The sequence below is a fragment of the Heterocephalus glaber genome, unplaced genomic scaffold (assembly GCF_053883595.1).
Source record: "Heterocephalus glaber isolate CG9 unplaced genomic scaffold, H.glaber_assembly_v1.0 deba00001481, whole genome shotgun sequence".
Classification (NCBI taxonomy): domain Eukaryota; kingdom Metazoa; phylum Chordata; class Mammalia; order Rodentia; family Bathyergidae; genus Heterocephalus; species Heterocephalus glaber.
In genome coordinates, this window is record NW_028258317.1 from 54,459,674 (window position 1) to 54,476,449 (window position 16,776).

General features: G+C 38.6%; 1 protein-coding gene across 4 annotated transcripts in view; it reads right to left on the reverse strand.

Moving 5' to 3' along the window:
- Cemip2 (cell migration inducing hyaluronidase 2) overlaps nucleotides 1-16,776 on the reverse strand; it is a 70,920-nt gene that overhangs the window by 15,237 nt on the left and 38,907 nt on the right. For all 4 annotated transcript variants that reach the window (XM_004838138.4, XM_004838140.4, XM_004838137.4 and 1 more), the window contains exons 11-17: nucleotides 15,244-15,372; nucleotides 12,189-12,277; nucleotides 8,657-8,788; nucleotides 7,445-7,480; nucleotides 6,497-6,652; nucleotides 4,828-5,005; nucleotides 2,990-3,205 (exon numbers count right to left, since the gene is read on the reverse strand). In XM_004838138.4, the coding sequence (XP_004838195.2) occupies nucleotides 2,990-3,205; nucleotides 4,828-5,005; nucleotides 6,497-6,652; nucleotides 7,445-7,480; nucleotides 8,657-8,788; nucleotides 12,189-12,277; nucleotides 15,244-15,372 (936 nt within the window). The remainder of the gene's footprint in view (nucleotides 1-2,989; nucleotides 3,206-4,827; nucleotides 5,006-6,496; nucleotides 6,653-7,444; nucleotides 7,481-8,656; nucleotides 8,789-12,188; nucleotides 12,278-15,243; nucleotides 15,373-16,776) is intronic.

Sequence of the window (16,776 nt, forward strand, 5' to 3'; positions counted from 1 at the left end):
GCTCCTCAATTTGTCCTTTGAGCCAGAAAGGCTTCTTTACTCTCATTCATATTTGATTAATAATCTTCTCTACTGACACCACTTAAAGATTCAAATACATATAGGAAACATACTTTTTTTTTCGTACTGGGGATCAAACTCGGGAGCCTGCGCTTGCGAGGCAGGTGGCGGAACCACTGAGCTAAATCCCCGGCCCTGGAAACATACTTTTAATACTACTGATTATCTCCACTTAGATATATATAGTATATATTTCAATATATAATTTTCTTGATGTACTCATATTTAACATATATTTAATGTGCGAGAACGAGGCAGGCAGACAGACATGTACCTCCAGCCTCCAGCCCGAGGATGAGGCAGGGTAGCAGGGTAACCTTAATTCTCCCTGCTGCACTCTTCCTTCCTGCGCACCTTTATCCCTCAGGTCGGCCAAGAGCAAATACTCTATTTAAAGACATTTACAAGGAGCTGAATAATGGCTGCTCTATCTGGAGATCAAGTTGCTTCCAACTTTTGCCTACGTTATTTCTAAGTAACAGCAAATGGCTACATGTCTGGGCTTCCCGCCCAAGTTACAAATTCTCAGGAGAGCATTTCTGACTGGTGGTTCTTCTATGCACAGTCTCCTAGAGGTATCAGATAGCTTGTTTCTTTCTCCAGCTACAAATAAAAATAAAATTACCACTCTGCTTTGTAAGGGAGAAAGTATAGGTTCAGATCTCAAATAACTAGAAATCCAAAGGATTGAAGAATTTAATGAATGCTGAATAAATGAAAAAGGCCTTCATAGTTAATTATAAGTTATAATTATTATATAATCAATAATTTATAAAATTATGAGCTATTACACTAGGCATTTCATAGACAAATTTATAACTAATAATTTAAAAATAAGTTTTCACTAGTGAGCATCTAGCACTTTTAGATAGGCAGATACATGCCATGAATACACATGGTTGGCAAGAAATTCAATGACAACAGCAGCTATAAACACTAAAGGCTTTTTATTTTTGTTTTTGCTTTAGTCTTAATTCTAGAATGTCCACAGATTATTAAGTATAGGTGAGCAAACATAATTTGATTAAGAATAAAATAAATAGAAAAAAATCACATTTTAAACCGCTTTTCTTCTTCCTTATTTTACTGTAGCTATTTCTTCCATGTTTCTCCAGGTCTCAATCATACTTTTTTTTTTCCTCATGGGAATGAGAAATCACTCAACAAAGAAACTGCTATCCTCATTAAAATAAACAAGAAACACTGCCTAGTCTTTATCCCTTCTGAGTCCTTTGTCTTTTTTATAGGTAAGAATCTAAACATTTTTAAAAAGTTTTTAAATGTAAGAATAACATTGTGCAACAGTCATGATTCAAAGTCAGACAGTAATGAGATCTGCCCTGCAATGCTCCAGTCATAGAAAGGTAAGGTGGAGTCGAATGTGGTGGTGCACGCCTGTCATCCCAGCACTTGGGCAAGCTGAGGCAAGAGGACTGCAAGTTGGAGCCCAGCCTGGGAAACTTAATGAAACCCTATTTCAAAGTAAAAAGGGTTCAGTGTGAAGATCCTGGATTCAATCTCTAGTACTGTCAAAAAAATAAAAAGCTAAGGTCATAGCAACTATGTCAGACTCTGGGGGCTCAGAGAAACAACAAGCAAAATCCCACAAACACACACTTGACAGGAAATTAAACAGAGGTCAGCGGAGGGGAAAGATCACAGCACTGGTTCTTCCCCAGGAAGAGCTCACACTACAAAAAAGCACCTAGAAGCAAATCAATGAAAGAGGCTCCCTCCCCGCCTTCAGAGCTATCAGAGCCCAATGCCCCTTGGAGAATCCACTGCCCTGCCTCTAATTCTCTTCTCCATGCTCCCAGCATCCCATTCCTTTACCCTTTTGTCTCCCTTGATAGTCTATATGAAACCTTACCCTATTGTCTGAAATCGGCTCCCTTTGAAATTCTGGGCAATTGAAGCACCCATTGTGTAATTGCTTCTAACCATCCAAATCTCACTGTTGAAGCCACCTTTGCGACATACAGCCCTGCTTCTCAGACAGCACTCACAGCAGCCAGCACTGCACCATGCAGGAGTCAGACCATACACTAAATGCTTTCCACTTATTAGTGCATCCTAGCATCACCACAGCCTCACAGCAGAGAAACTAGCATGGTCCTTATGCACATGCACAGTGTAATTTTCACTTGCCCAACTCACCTTTGGGAAATAATAAACCCAAGGTAACCTAGGTAACCAAGGTAACCAAGGTAATTTAGGTAACCTGGCTCCCCAGTCTGTGTTCTCAACTGTGTACACTACTTTGCAACCTGCTTACACTGGGTATCCATTAGTAAATACACGCTACTTAACAATTTCCAAGAGGCGTTTCCTAGTTTCTATCACCTCCTTCATTATCATCATAGACATTCTGTAGTATAATTACAAGAATTTTCTTCCATTCCTCCCTTGTCCACTCATTTTCAATTCCCAGCACCATCTACATCTCGCTTTCTGTGTGACCCACTGAATTTCTGCCTCAAAAGTCAGATTACCTAATGGAGTAGACATAATCACCCTGAAATCAAAAGATAAAATTCCCTCTAAGAGTGGCACAAAAACCTGAGTCAAGAAATATGGGTTCTGGCGCCAGCTACCCCCCAACCATACTTAACTCAAAGCAAATCACCTCACCCTTCTGCAACTCACTTTTCCACTTTCTTTTTTGGTACCAGGGATCGAACTCAGGACCTTGCGCTTGGGAGGCAGACACCGGAACCACTGAGCTAAATCCCCAGCCCCACTTTTCCAGTTTCAAAACTGGTTTGAGGTAAGGAGTCTTTTCAGTACAATTCTTTTTTTTTTTTTTTTTTTTTTAAGAAAATCATACTTGAGAAAGCACCAAAGAGAAAGAAGCTGAAGCATCCTCTTCACAGAAGCAGTGCTGGCAGCAGCAGTAGGGCTCAGGCATCAGACTGCTTTCTGGGCCTACCTGGGCGTAAGTGCCACTGCAGATCACTGCGTTCCACTTGGTGACATTGATACAGCTCGGATGGCGGATCAGGTAGTTGTCCATTCTGCCCACGTAAGCATCCTGGTATCCCGTTACAGAACCATCAACGTCATGGAATATGGAATTCTTATCACCATCCAGCTCACAATCTTCAAACCAAGGACCAGGCTTTCCAAAAAAGACATTCAAAGAAACCTGACAGCAATGAAAACCAACAATATCACAAAGTGAGGACTACCGCCATCTAGCATCCCCTGCTACAACCCAATTGCATGTCCACCACAAATGCTTTCCAGTGTAACCATGGCTGTGGTCACTAAATCCTGTACGTGGAGGTCCATACGGGCAGCAAATATACAGCCAGCCTCCATACTGAAAAGGTGATCTAAGATCCTCCCTAAAGAGCTGGGGATGTAGCTCAGCGGTAGAGTGGTAGAGCTCTGGGTTCAATTCACAGCACTGAAAAACACCAAAAAACTGCCCTATTGATGTGGGAAGCCATCTACTAGTCTAGTTCTACCCTATACAGCCCAAAAGAGAACCAGCCAAACAAGGTGAAATGCTCATTTGTGGCCCTCAGCTCTTCTAGAAAACCACAGATACCTACTTGGAGAGATCTTTTCACGCTCTATTTTCAACGGGGCAGTGAGTTTGTATTTAGATGTGAATGAAAGAACTATGAGCTACTTTCCACTTGTGGCTTCCCGTGGGAGCAGGGAGCTAGGGAGTCCGAGGTGCCATCTCTTTCATGCCCCTGCCATCCTGGAACTGGCAAGATAGTTACAGCTTACAGGGACATAATCAGATTGTTCTGTGTATTATGGGGAAAGAGGAGGATGGTGAAACTGCTAAGAAAACTACTACTGTTGGCATCTTTAAAATGGATCTTTAAAAATTTAGAATTTTTATTAGAGATAAACTGTTTGTCCAAGTTCCCTCATGCTGTCAATGGATGCTGGGGGATTCAACTCTTTCAGCCCTCTAGGCTAAAGCTTCACTAAATCTACATATGGATATTTCCTGGCTTTTGTTCTACCCCATCTAAAAACTGGAATGTTTCTGTGTGTTTGGGATGCAGGACAGACATACACCACCTGCCCTCCCAATTTGGCCAAATTACAAATAAACTAATTTTTCCATTTTTATGGGCTTTTCTTATTTTCTTACGTTCCTGGCTGCAGATGAGTGAATGAACCCAGAAACCCAAAGAGTACAAGGCCCAGACTCAGGCCTGACCAAGCCCAGCTGGTAGCAGTGCTACACTGTAAACAGTAATTTCTGATTCTTCTTTGCAATCTTCATGAAGCCATTCAACAGTTTGTATCAGTACCCAGTTTTTATCACACTGCCCTAGTATTCTTCCTCATCCCCAACCTTTTATCCTCTAATTCCCTAGAACAGTCTCAGATAAATAAAATACCAAGAAGAACCTAGATCTCTCAGTGGAGACAGCACTACCCTATCAGTTTAGTCCACTGTTTCACAAAAATCACGTGTCTTCTTGTTCCTGTGAAGCTCTACAATCCCCTAGCATTATCACTTCAAGGCATTTTCCTGTTCAAGTTATCACTCAAGTGTCAAAAATACATGAGACTGTGCTCGCTTCTGCAGCACATATACTAAAAATACATGAGATCACTGCTCACACCTTGAACTCAACAGGACAGAGTACACAAGATCAGAAGTTCCTGTGTTATATATTTTTCTTCCCTATCATAAAGACTCAGTACAAATCCATTGCATTTTGGTCTTTGGAAACGTGCTGTCCCTCCCTCTCTTACCTTAGTCACCAACAGGAAACGTAAGAACATACTTACATGTGGTCCAAACTTCACCAGGGAAATGTTATTCCTGGGGGTTATCTGCCAGGTATTCTTCATTAGGAAGCCAATCGCACTGCTGTATCTATCTGGAGTTGGCACGTATTTTTTGAAAGTGCTCCTGGTGAGATGAATGGGCCCATCATATATCTGAAAGCCTCTAATTGGGAATGTCCTGTTAAAGATACAAGATTTTGTTCAATGCATGTGTGCTCTTTCAACAGCACTGATTTGTTTTATAAATACTGCTACATGCCCTGTAAGCACTCGGCAAAATTTTAAGATCCTGTGGTAACCAAGACAACATCCATGATGGAATAAGATATGTACTATAGTGGGAAAGACAAACAAAAAAAAAAAAAAATCAAAGGATAATTTCAGATAGTGTTACGGAGGCAATAAGAATAGTTATACGATAAATTGTTTGGGAAGAAAGGCACTGTATCTAGGATAGATGCTGGCCTCTCCGAAGATGCAGCTCTGGCTTCCTCACACTTATATGTGAGCCAAACTTCACCAGGAAAATGTTATTCCACTTGAGGTGCTTTATTTGGGACTGGAGATGTAACTCAGTAGCAAGTACTTGCCTAGCATGTACAAGCCCTCCTGGGTTCAATACCCAGCACCATAACAACAGAAAAAAACCACAGCATCAGTGTAAGCACAAGAAACTCTACCAAAAACTAGTGAAGTTAACAGTCGGTTTGCCCATTACTCTGTCTTGTTCCAGCTCAGTGTCCAAAGATGGCATTGAGGAGGTGCTTTTTTTTTCAGTACAAGCCACTGAACCCAGGACCTTCACACAGAGCTACATCCCCAGCTAGCCCTTTTTTATTTTATATTTTATAACAAGGTCTCGTTAAATTGCTAAATTGCCCAGGGTAGACTCTAACTTGTGATCCTCCTGCCTCAGCCTCCCAGAGTGCTGGGATCACAGGTGTGTACCATCATGCTCAACAAGGAGCTGAACCTTGATGGATCATGGCATTGGCTCAGATGTGAGGTCTTTAGAACAAGATTTAGTTTTTCTCTCCTTGGTTTTCATCTAAGTAAAATGAGGACAACTCCAGCTGACTCTCAAAACTGAGGTACGGATTAATTAGTTAATAGTTCCTTAAAAGCTTTGAAGAATCTTTCTACTGCTAAGTACTAGTTTAATGACTGTGATTATGATGACAGAAAACATGCCAAAACCCTACACCACCTCCTCCAACAGTTCAAACACTGTTAATTACACAGCCATGGTGAGGTTTTTGAGTCAGCTTTGGCATCTATCAATGCTCATTTTCTAGGACTCTCTTCAGTAGGCAATTTCCTTTTTCCAGTGCCTATTTCTAAAACCCAACATCAGAAATTGAGGGAAAACTGACCTAATGTCATAGTTTATGGTTTGGCACCTTTTTATGTCTCAAGAAAGGGAAAAAAAAGAAAAAAAAAAAAAAATCACCAGCTTATATAAGTTCTTATGTAAGAAACAAGATTGGCCTCTGTTACAAAAGTGATAACAGAATCTATGAAATGGTTAATAATTGCACAAAATCTGATGGGATAATACAATAATACTAGTAGTAGTGATAAGGAAAGAGTCACAGTAGAATCCAACAAATCTAAGGTTATTACAGAAACTGCATTGGGGGCTAGGTGTCCAACCCTAAATAACTCTTACCTGTTCCTAGGTAATGTGCGAGGTTTCTGGTCTATTCCTCCAATGCCCATATACTTATTCTGACCGCCATGGAAGCCGTAATTCCTGCTCTCCCCAACAAAGAGAGATTCAGACACTTCCTGGCTAGAACCTTCATCACTTGGGAAGCTTCCATCACTGTTAAAATCAGGACAATCATTAGCCACCCTTCCCTAGGAAATTTAAATTTACCCCCAAACGAAAGCAAGCTGTAACTTAAAAAGCTAAAACTTTTCTACAAAGCCAATAGCTTCTTCTAACACACATTATCAAATCCTTATAAACCGCTTGTGGGAAGGAGGTTCTGGGGATCAAACAGTCCTTGCGCATGTTAGACACACACTCAGAAACTGCTTTTAAACTGTAAAAATATCTCATATGAATTATGGCTTGCAAATTATATATAAACAAATGAAATTTAACAGCAATAACATCATTCTCAACCATGAATATTGCAAATGAGAATGAAACAGCCCAGAATACAAGTAAATGAGAAGCATGTTTAACATTTAACATGGCCATTGGAAGGACAAGAACCCAGAGAAAAATATACAATATAAGTTTAGTTCTTAAAGATTACTGATAAAGTACCTTCTAAGAAAAATACTAGTTTTTTAATCTCCTTGTGCTTCTCTTTCTTCCTCTACTTTTTAAGACCTTTAGTCTCAATCTCAAGTGGTTTTTTTCTAAGCAAAGATTATAATTGCCTTACCTTTCTATGGAATTCCAGCTACTCCCTCAGTATGAATTTGATTAGTCAATAAAAATGTATTTCTGGTCCTTTAGTGGAACCAAGAAGAGGGTGCTATTTTTTAAATGCTAATAAATTATGAAATATTCCTGTGTGTTATTCCCCCTTAAAAATACCATAGATAATTTTACTTGATATCTCTAAAATAATGAAATACATATTTTTAAGCCATTACAAACCTGGCAAAGGTCAGTCCTATTCCATTATCTGCAAATCTGTAAGAGAAAAGAGAATGAAAGAACATTTTAATTTACCACATCACATAAAAGGCAGTTCTCTCAGTATTTAATTATAAAATCTAGAAGGTCCCAATCCACCCACCTAAAACTTTAACTTCCCAATAGCTAAGGTACAAAGCACAAACCATGCAGTGAGGGTATCTAATTCGAATCCTGGTCTTGCCAATTATTAGCTGTATGACCCTGGGTAAAAGTTATTCAACCTCTCTCGCCCAGTTTCTCATTTGTAAGTTGAAATAATAATATAATCTTCTCTATATAATTCTTGAGAGGATTAAACACATTAAATAGTTTCAAGTATTTAGAACAATGCCTAGAACATAATAAGTAGTATATAAGTGTTAGTTAAGACATTTCATAATTATTTTTTAGAAAATAATTAGATGACACCGTAGCTACGTCTACAGATTAAAAAAAAAGTATCTATTTTTTGGATGAAAAAAGTCAAAGATGATGGTGAAATGTCAAGAAGCTAATGGTTAGTGCCAAAACAAAAAATCTTTTTTCTAGACCAAGACCAATCTCAGCTCAACATGTATCAGGCCTCTCTTAAAGACACACAAGTGAGAAAAAAGGTGAGCTGCTTCCTGCCTCAGGTCATGGAAAGATATAAAAGTCAACAGATTTATTAACGTGGAGTTACACAGCTTTTGTTTTGAATGGCAAAGGAAGAAAATCAGAAAAACTTTAAGGAATAGCCAAGAGGAAGAAAAACTGACCAGGTAGTTTCAGAATCATTATTTAGTGCTGACACAAACCATGTTTATTATAAAAAGCTATATTCCAAGTTTCTGTTCAGTCTCATCAAAAGCTCTCATGTCACTAGACAAGTTCAGTTCCAATAAAAGCACCAAAATGAGACAATTCCAAACATTTGCAGTCTGTTAACTCTAGCGTACTTCCTCAGAGCTTGTCCTGCCAGTTACCACCACTAATAATATACGACTCCAGGAAACACCACTCTACTTTACCATATTCTACTAGGTTTATTATTTTTTTTTTGGTACCGGGGATCAAACTCAGGTCCTTGCACTTGCGCAGCAGGCAGCGAAACCACTGAGCTAAATCCCTGGCCCTCTACTATGTTTAAAAAAATCCTTAAGAACAAGTACATCATTGTTATCAGGCAGTAACGCTGTAGCGAATACCCACGCTGAGTTCTGAACAATAATATCTCCTCCTCTGATCCAGGCCCCATGGTCATTATTTTTAAAAGCAATCAGCCTGTCGATTACAGCAGCAACACGGGGTTTCTCAGGGTCTGCATCCCGATGAGGCCGAAATCTAAGGTTTAAAAAAAAAAAAGAGGTTTTATTAAAAAGGAATAAAAAGTAATAGAAATTAACTCTTCATAGTTATAAGCTATAGAGTAAAAAGGAGGATTTAAATTTGGCCAAAACAAACAAACTGAAAAAAAAATCTTAATATACAACTTATTATATTTCAAATAAACATTACATTTATTTACACATGACTATCCAGAGAACTGCTTTCATAGCTTCAGTTTTTAAAACAGACTTACAAAGTGACACTGCCAAACATAAACACAAACATCATTTCCATTAGAACATATACACACTCTCTCTCAAGCAAGGAAATCTACATGTCTGCCTAAGTTCTTAAATTACATACTACTGATACAAACTTACTGTATAAGTTACCACATTAATATTTATATAAGTGAATTGTAATATTATTTGAGTTGTATGCTAGTTAAATGCTTCAGATATAGTGATAAAACTCAATTCAATAGCTTGAAATGGCTAAAATTAAATACCTTATGTTTAATTGACTTATTTATTATAAAAGCTGAATTGCCTTTTCTTTCTCCTTGCTCTAAGACATTTATAATGTACTTAATGTAAAAGTCAAAAACTTGGTGTCAAAAACTGTCTGCTGTAACAACTCAAATAAATAATCCCAAAAAGCCACCACCTTAACAAAGCTTTTCAAAACTAAATTCAGCACGTTGAGATCTTGCAACTATATAGTTGGGATTATCCTTTGCACAATGCTACTACCATACTTGCTGGAACACTAGGTGCTCACTAAATGTGCATGATGGGAGAAGCAACTCTGCAGGAGGACCAGCAAGCACTCATGCCCTGATGCATGAATGAGCTCAGCACTCTACTCCAAGCAAGCTGGCCAGAGAGTGAGAGAGGCAAGGGAGATAGATAGGAGAGAGAGGCCAGCAAGGGTCAGGTAAGTGTGTGGTTCTTCATCTGAAATGCAATGGGAAGTTAATGAAGCATGGACTCAGAATGTGATCACATTTCTTATCATTTTTTTTCAGCAGATCACAGGCTCCTACTTGGAAAATGGACTCCAGGACCATTCTGGAGGCTCTTTATGTTGGTGGTATAAACATGGCTGTAGCAGTGGGGACAGAGTCATATATCCATCCTTACATTACATGACCCAGGACACTTACCCTAGCTAGCTCTGACCTAAGGGGGGAAAAATCTAAGCCAATACCTACTTACAATATTAAGCAGATAGAAGAGTTCTGGAAAAGAAAGTGTATGTGTTCCGAAAGGTGAAAAAGAAAAGGAGAAGAGAGAAGAGGAGGAGGAGAGGGGAAGGAAGGGAGTGGAACAAGAAGGAGGGGGAGGGAAGGAAGGGGAAGAGGAGGGGGAGGGGGGAATCAAAAGACAACATCTGATTGTCTGTTACGGCTGCCTCCGCTTTCTCACTTTCCTATCTATATAATTCAATCATTAACTACTTGCTTTGCTCTCGTTTATTTTCATCTACTTCCCTGGATTTTTCATCATCATCTATGTGATTTCAACATATTTCCTGGCCCTCCCTTAGTGATCCTCTGCTCTAAACAATACTAGTTGGTTCTAATGCTTTCACTTCTTCAGATGAAATTTACCAGTTTCAGACAAAATGGTTTCTTGAGGTGAAATCTCCCATTTTAAGGCCCTTTAGATTCCTATAATTTCACATCCTAAAAACAAGGAAAACCTCATCTGATTAACTGTTGAGTCAGGTTCCTCTTTGATGAACAGACGGAATATTTTCTGGATTCCATGAGCCTGGTGTTTAATTCATAGGCTGGTTTATTACTTCTCAATGTTCCATCACTTTTGCTCATGTCTAGATTGCATGAATATATCGGGGGATATTACGTACATTGGTACACACAGCTGCCAAATGTCTCGCTGCCCGTTTTCTATAATCAGTTCTTTTCAATAACAACTTCCAAATGGAGTACAACTCCTTAAAAATATGTTTGCATTTATAAAATGGCAAGAGAAATAATGGAGTGCAGAGGAAAGATTACCATTTTCATAACATCCCATATACACATCTGGGAAAGAACTCCTTACACTATCATGAATAAAAGCGTTTCATTGTCATCTAGTTAAAATATCACTGGATTCTTAAAATTTACTCACCTATTCGTATAAATATATACAAACACATTATAAAAATTATATAAATAATTTTTTAAGTCATGAAAGGAGCCAAATTTATTCTGCCTAGGATTTTTCTTGCAATGCTAACTTTGCACTATACATTCTTAATGCTACAAATTATAAAACTTTTTTAAAACTAAAAAGAACAGGAGCAACCTTGTACCACAGATTTATTTTGTCAGCTAATATTCTTTTCTTGGTTCATAATCTGCTTCTATTTATTTTCGCCTTTGTCTTACATTTATCTCTTCTATTTTTCTATCCCATATATTGATTAGCTATGAGGTATCCATTACCTTGAGTTTTATTTAAATAATGCCCACAGTTTCTGGACTTCTCAAAAGCTACCTGATCATTTCTATACAGTATTTTATGCTTAACTTGACCTTTGAGGAATCCTGATGAGTAATTTACCACCCTTTCCCCAGTTTTCTCCTGACCGCACATCTCAGTAATATATTACAAGAATGCTGGCTCATACTTAAGTCAGATTCATCAACCTACAGTATGGCCCCTGCTTTACTCCAATAACTGGTCCATAAACTGGTCGATCAACCGAAGTATAAAAAAATAATATGTACTGAATATTTCTACTGAATATGACTTTGAATTGCCATCTTTTCCAGATCATTTTATTTCCATCTGAGACACTGTATTTACTTTGGCTCACATACAGCTTGTAAGAGAACTCTACTGAAATGCTGACCCATTTCCCAACTGCATTTTGTGGTTATAAAGAACAGGCAACCAAGAGCCTGGCTAGGATTTGAATCTGAGGCTACAAATGACTGAACCAGAACCAGCTTGATCATCAAACTGAGGATCTTTTCCTTTGAAATAGAGTCAACAAAATGTTCCATCTTGACCACTAAGCATAAATTCTATATGCTTTGGTTTTCAAGGATCAGACTACCACAACCTAGTTTAACATGTTTTTTCAATGAGTCATACTCTTCTCCAAATCTGAAATCCTTCTTAATACCTCTCTTTCCTTTTTCTTTCTCTTTCTGTAACTCCTTCTAACAACAATCTCCCACTTTGAGAAGGGAGAGAAGTACCAACTTCTCTGGCATTTCAATAAGATAAAGGCCCTGCATCAGGACCAGGGACAGCAGAATGTTTTTCCAAAACCCTTCTACAAATGTTTAAAACTTCATTCTAAACATGTTACTAGAGAAAAGAACACAGTGTGCTTGACTCGAAAGTTCTATTCTGGCAAGACAAGAGCTGAATGCAATGTTAAAGAGCAGCTGCACCTTGCACTGTTATCCAAGCAGAGGTATTCTCTTGGGTCGGCGGCACTGGAGTTGGTGGTTTTGACACCTTTGTCAATAAACAAGCCAGCCTGAAATACATAAAAATGAGTCAAAAAGTAAGTTTTAAATTATCACTTCTACTCAAAAAAAGGTATCCTGGATATTTTTATAATTACTCTCATTCAGCCACTCCGCAAGTAACTTAGTACCTGCTTGAAGCTTTATACAATGATTAACAAACAAAACACATTCATGCTGCTACTGATACAAACACTATCAGGAAGCCATCAGTTAAATAACTGCAGTACTATGTGATAAGCAAATGATAAAGAGAGGCACCCAGATGAGGCCTTTTTCCTGGGCGACAGGGATTCACAGACTGTTGCCTAACAGCAGTGACCCCTCACAAGGCTGAAACCCACAGGCTGGCAAGGAATTAACCAACCAAGAGAATGGGCTGGGGTGGGTGGGAAGCAGGTGAAGATCTTAGAGGAAAGGACTAAGGGAACAGTTTGTACAAAAGTTCAGAAATGAGAGACAGCATGGACTATACAAGAAAAAAAATCCTCGGTGCACTAATGAAAATGCACAAAGGGAAGAAATGTGAAGAAGGCTAAAGAAGAGAAGACATCAGATCATAAAGGGCTGATATGGTGTAAGAGTCAGAAGATCAGGAATTTAATAATGACATTGCAACCGGCTACATTTTAAGGAGAAAAAAATCATAGATAGCTAAGAGGTGTATAATGAACTGAAAGAGGGCAAAAAAGATAAAAGTGAAATAGGAGATAATTTTGGCCATCCAAAAGAGCAATGAAATGACTTAGATTTGTGGCAGTAGCAACAGCAAAAACTAGACAGAGTGAGAACTTTTTACTAGGCAGAATTGTTACTACTTTGTGACTGGGGATGAGGGAAAGGGAGCAAGAGAAGCTTTTTTTTTTTTTTAAATTTGGGTAACTAGAGTGGTTTCATTTGCTGAAACGGACATATAAAAATGAGCCAGGCCTAAAAAGAAGGATTTTCATTTTGAATATATTTATATATATTATATGTTATATAAAATATAATTAGACACTGAAGTCTGTCTTGAGACACTGAAATGGAACTCATTGGCAGTCAAATAAATGTGACCGACCTGGACTAGACACAGATTCAGGATGCATCAGCAACTGAAGCCATAGGAGGGGTGCGCACGCGTGTGTGTGCGTGTGCGTGTGTGTGTGTGTGTGTGTGTGTACAAGTGACAGCAAGATGGCAGGTTTCTTTTTGAGGACTCCAATGGTTCAATTTCTGTTATGTTGTGGGTCTGGGTATCGCCCCAAAGTCTCATTTGGCCAGAGGTAGGTGAATCTGGAATGTGTGATGCTGGGATTAAGGGCGCGTGATTACTAAACCACTACTCAAGAGTGAGTGGTTTGGCACTGCCCTCACCCTGGTAGTCTGGATGGGATAAAGGAGGCAGGAAGATGCTGTTAAACTCTCTTGTTGCCTTTGCTACCTCGTGTGTGCCATATTGTTTCTCCTCTACCAGGCACCCTGTTTGCCATAACTATCTTGGAGCCAGCCAACTATGGACTGAAACCTCTACAAACTGTAAGCCAAATAAACCCCTTCCCCTTTAACTTTAGGTGTTAGGTATTCTGTCTCAGCAATGAGAGAAAAGTAACTAACACAATTTCCTTTCACTATTATTTCATCCTGTAGAGTTATTCTCAAATTTAACAAATTAAAACCTAATTATCCAGTCATACAATTTAGATTCTCATAATTAACAAGAGATTACCACATGTCATTGTGGTATTTGACACTAAAAATTAATTAGAATGAGGTGCTTTTTACATCATTTATAATTTTTTAATTGAGGAGTTTCACTTTGAAATGCTACTTTCAATATTTATTAGCCTTACTATTCAGCTCATAAAAGTCACAGCAAAGGTTTTTTTCCTCTCTCAAATCTTCATCGAATGATTCTAAGCTCTTTAAATTATAACACACTTAAGTTTTGAAAAGATTCTCTGGGTGGCATATGTGGAAAGTGTTAACTAAACTCTGATATGAGTCACACCAAGGTCAAGGACCTGGGCATTACATATGCAATGAAAATATGCAAGTGCCCCCAGGCACAAAATGAACCAATGTACTCATCAGCAGGAAGGACAGGGTTGAGTGCCCAATATTAGGAAAACTGAAGCTTCTGAATGGGTTCATATATCATTCCATCAAATATTCTTAAGCAGTATTTTACTATTTATGTAACTAGCATTAAATGCCCAAATGGACACCCGACCAGCACTGGGAATAGAGAAAAGAGAAGTATGTATCCAAAACCTCAAAGTAGATTAGCTAATGTGTACACATCTCTGGAAACACAAGATGACATCAGAGATTACAAAGAAAGTGTGAGTGTGGGGAGGGACAAGAGAGCAGAGGAGATCACATCGACAAAAATCCATGACTCAATCAGATCACAGGTGCACACGTGTGTTGTGATTAACTGTGTGCATTAAGGGGATGCTGTATGTACACCCCTGAATATGGAAGGATTGCTGTCCTTTCTTTTTTTTCTTTTCTAATCACAAAGTATGCTCTGGTGACAAGTTCTATCAAAACTGCTGTTTCTCAGCTGTAATCCGGTACGGTTTGAAAATACCCCCCAAAATGCCTGTGTTGGAAACTTAGCCCCCAAAACAACAGTGTTGGAAGTGAAGCCTAAGGAGGTTTTTAGGTCATGAGAGCCCCACCCTCAGGAACAGATTCATGCTTATCTTAAAAGATCCTGAGAATGGGCATTCATGCCTATTCGTTCTCATGCCCTTACTTTTCCTCTGGCACTATGGATTGATGCAGCAAGGCCTTCAACAAATGTTGGACCCTCAATTTTGGGCTTCTCAGGGTTCCGAATCAAGAGCCAAATATGTTTCTTTTCATTACAGATTACCTAGTCTGGAATGTTTTTTGTACCGGCACAGAAGTGACTAAAAGATAGTAACAACAGTCCATCCTTTAAATCCTGTAAATCATATGTACTGATTCTTAAAATTTAGAAACCTACCTTAAAACTTGAATGGACTCTGTTGTTATAAAATATACCCAGTGGAGTGAGCTCTGGTTTTGCTAAGAGCTGTAATCCACTGGATTCCCCTGTAGGCTCTTTGTGGAATAAATACCATATTCCAGCATCCTATAATGAAAAGACAAGATTATTAAAAGCCTAGATTATAAAGCCACTCTGTGAAACACCCTCAAAAATAACTGCTTTGCAAGCAAGTTTAATCTTCATAAAACAAAATTTTCAAAGATTCAGAAGTTGCACACACATCTAGCATCCTTGAGGCACTTATATCATGCATTATTTTTAAAAAGCAAACTTAATGTTGTTTGGACTGGACAAAAAAAGTGATTGACTTATAGCAAAATTTACTTTCAAAACAACTTTCCCATCATTATCTACTTTAACATGTTATACAGAATGAAAACCAAATAAGCCTTCCATGTGACTGGGACAGCACAGCCTTTAGGCAATGTGGTTCTGGTCTGTTTACCTCCAAATCTGATCAATAGATGAGTCATGCCTATTAAACAACTGTCCACCACCAAGTAGAGCTCACTGACTTCTTTCAAACTACTCCAATGGGTTTCCTGTCCTGAGGTAAATTTTTGCCAAAGGGGGAAAAAAAAACCAACCACCACATGCATGAATCAGTATGCTGTCTCAGTCTGGACCCTGTCTGCTCAGTTTCAGTATTACTGCCCCTGACAGGAGCAGAACAGTTTAAAAATTTTTTAACACTCCAAATAAAACATGAAAATAGAAATGAATGTTCTCAATCTCTGTGCTAATTTCTTTTTCAACTGAATTAAAAACCAGCCCAATGTAAAGGAAAACTTCAATGTAAAGGATTATGGGACTTTGATTAAACAGGCTGTCAAAACCGAAACACACACTGTAAAAGGATACCCTTAATTCAAATTCATCACACATTTATTTAGTGCCCATTACGTGCTGGGTGTACACTACCATTTTTAAACAATTTAGAGTCTAGCATTGAATACACAGGTAACTAAGATGCATGTAGTAGGTATCATACTAGTTGTTAACAAACAAGTCCTTTAGGGAGGATAGAGGAAGGATGCACTGTGGAAAGCATATACACACCTACACGCCAAAAGAATGGAATATTTAACATTTTTTCACAACAAAAGTTTATAGATGGGTCTTAATAAAACGAACTATTCTGAAAAATGTTTGCCACCTCCACAAACAGAAGACTTAAAGGGCTAGTGAGAAGGCTCCACGCCACATTCCTATAAGCTGAGGATGGAGTGGATCCTCCTGGGATGCCCTGGAGTTGGGGGGGCAGAGGCACAAGCAGGTAGCAGCTGTTTCCTGTCAAACACTATGATGTCAAAACAGGTAAAGGAGCTCTGGAAAAGGCAATGAAGAAACAACCTGATTGACGTTGGGAGGAAAGCCCTGTCAAACACTAGCTTTCCCGGAACAGGAGCTTTAGAGAAGAAAGAAAAAATTCACAGAATAAAAACACAAAAAATATTTGAGATGCTTTCATGCGTCTCACCTGAGCCC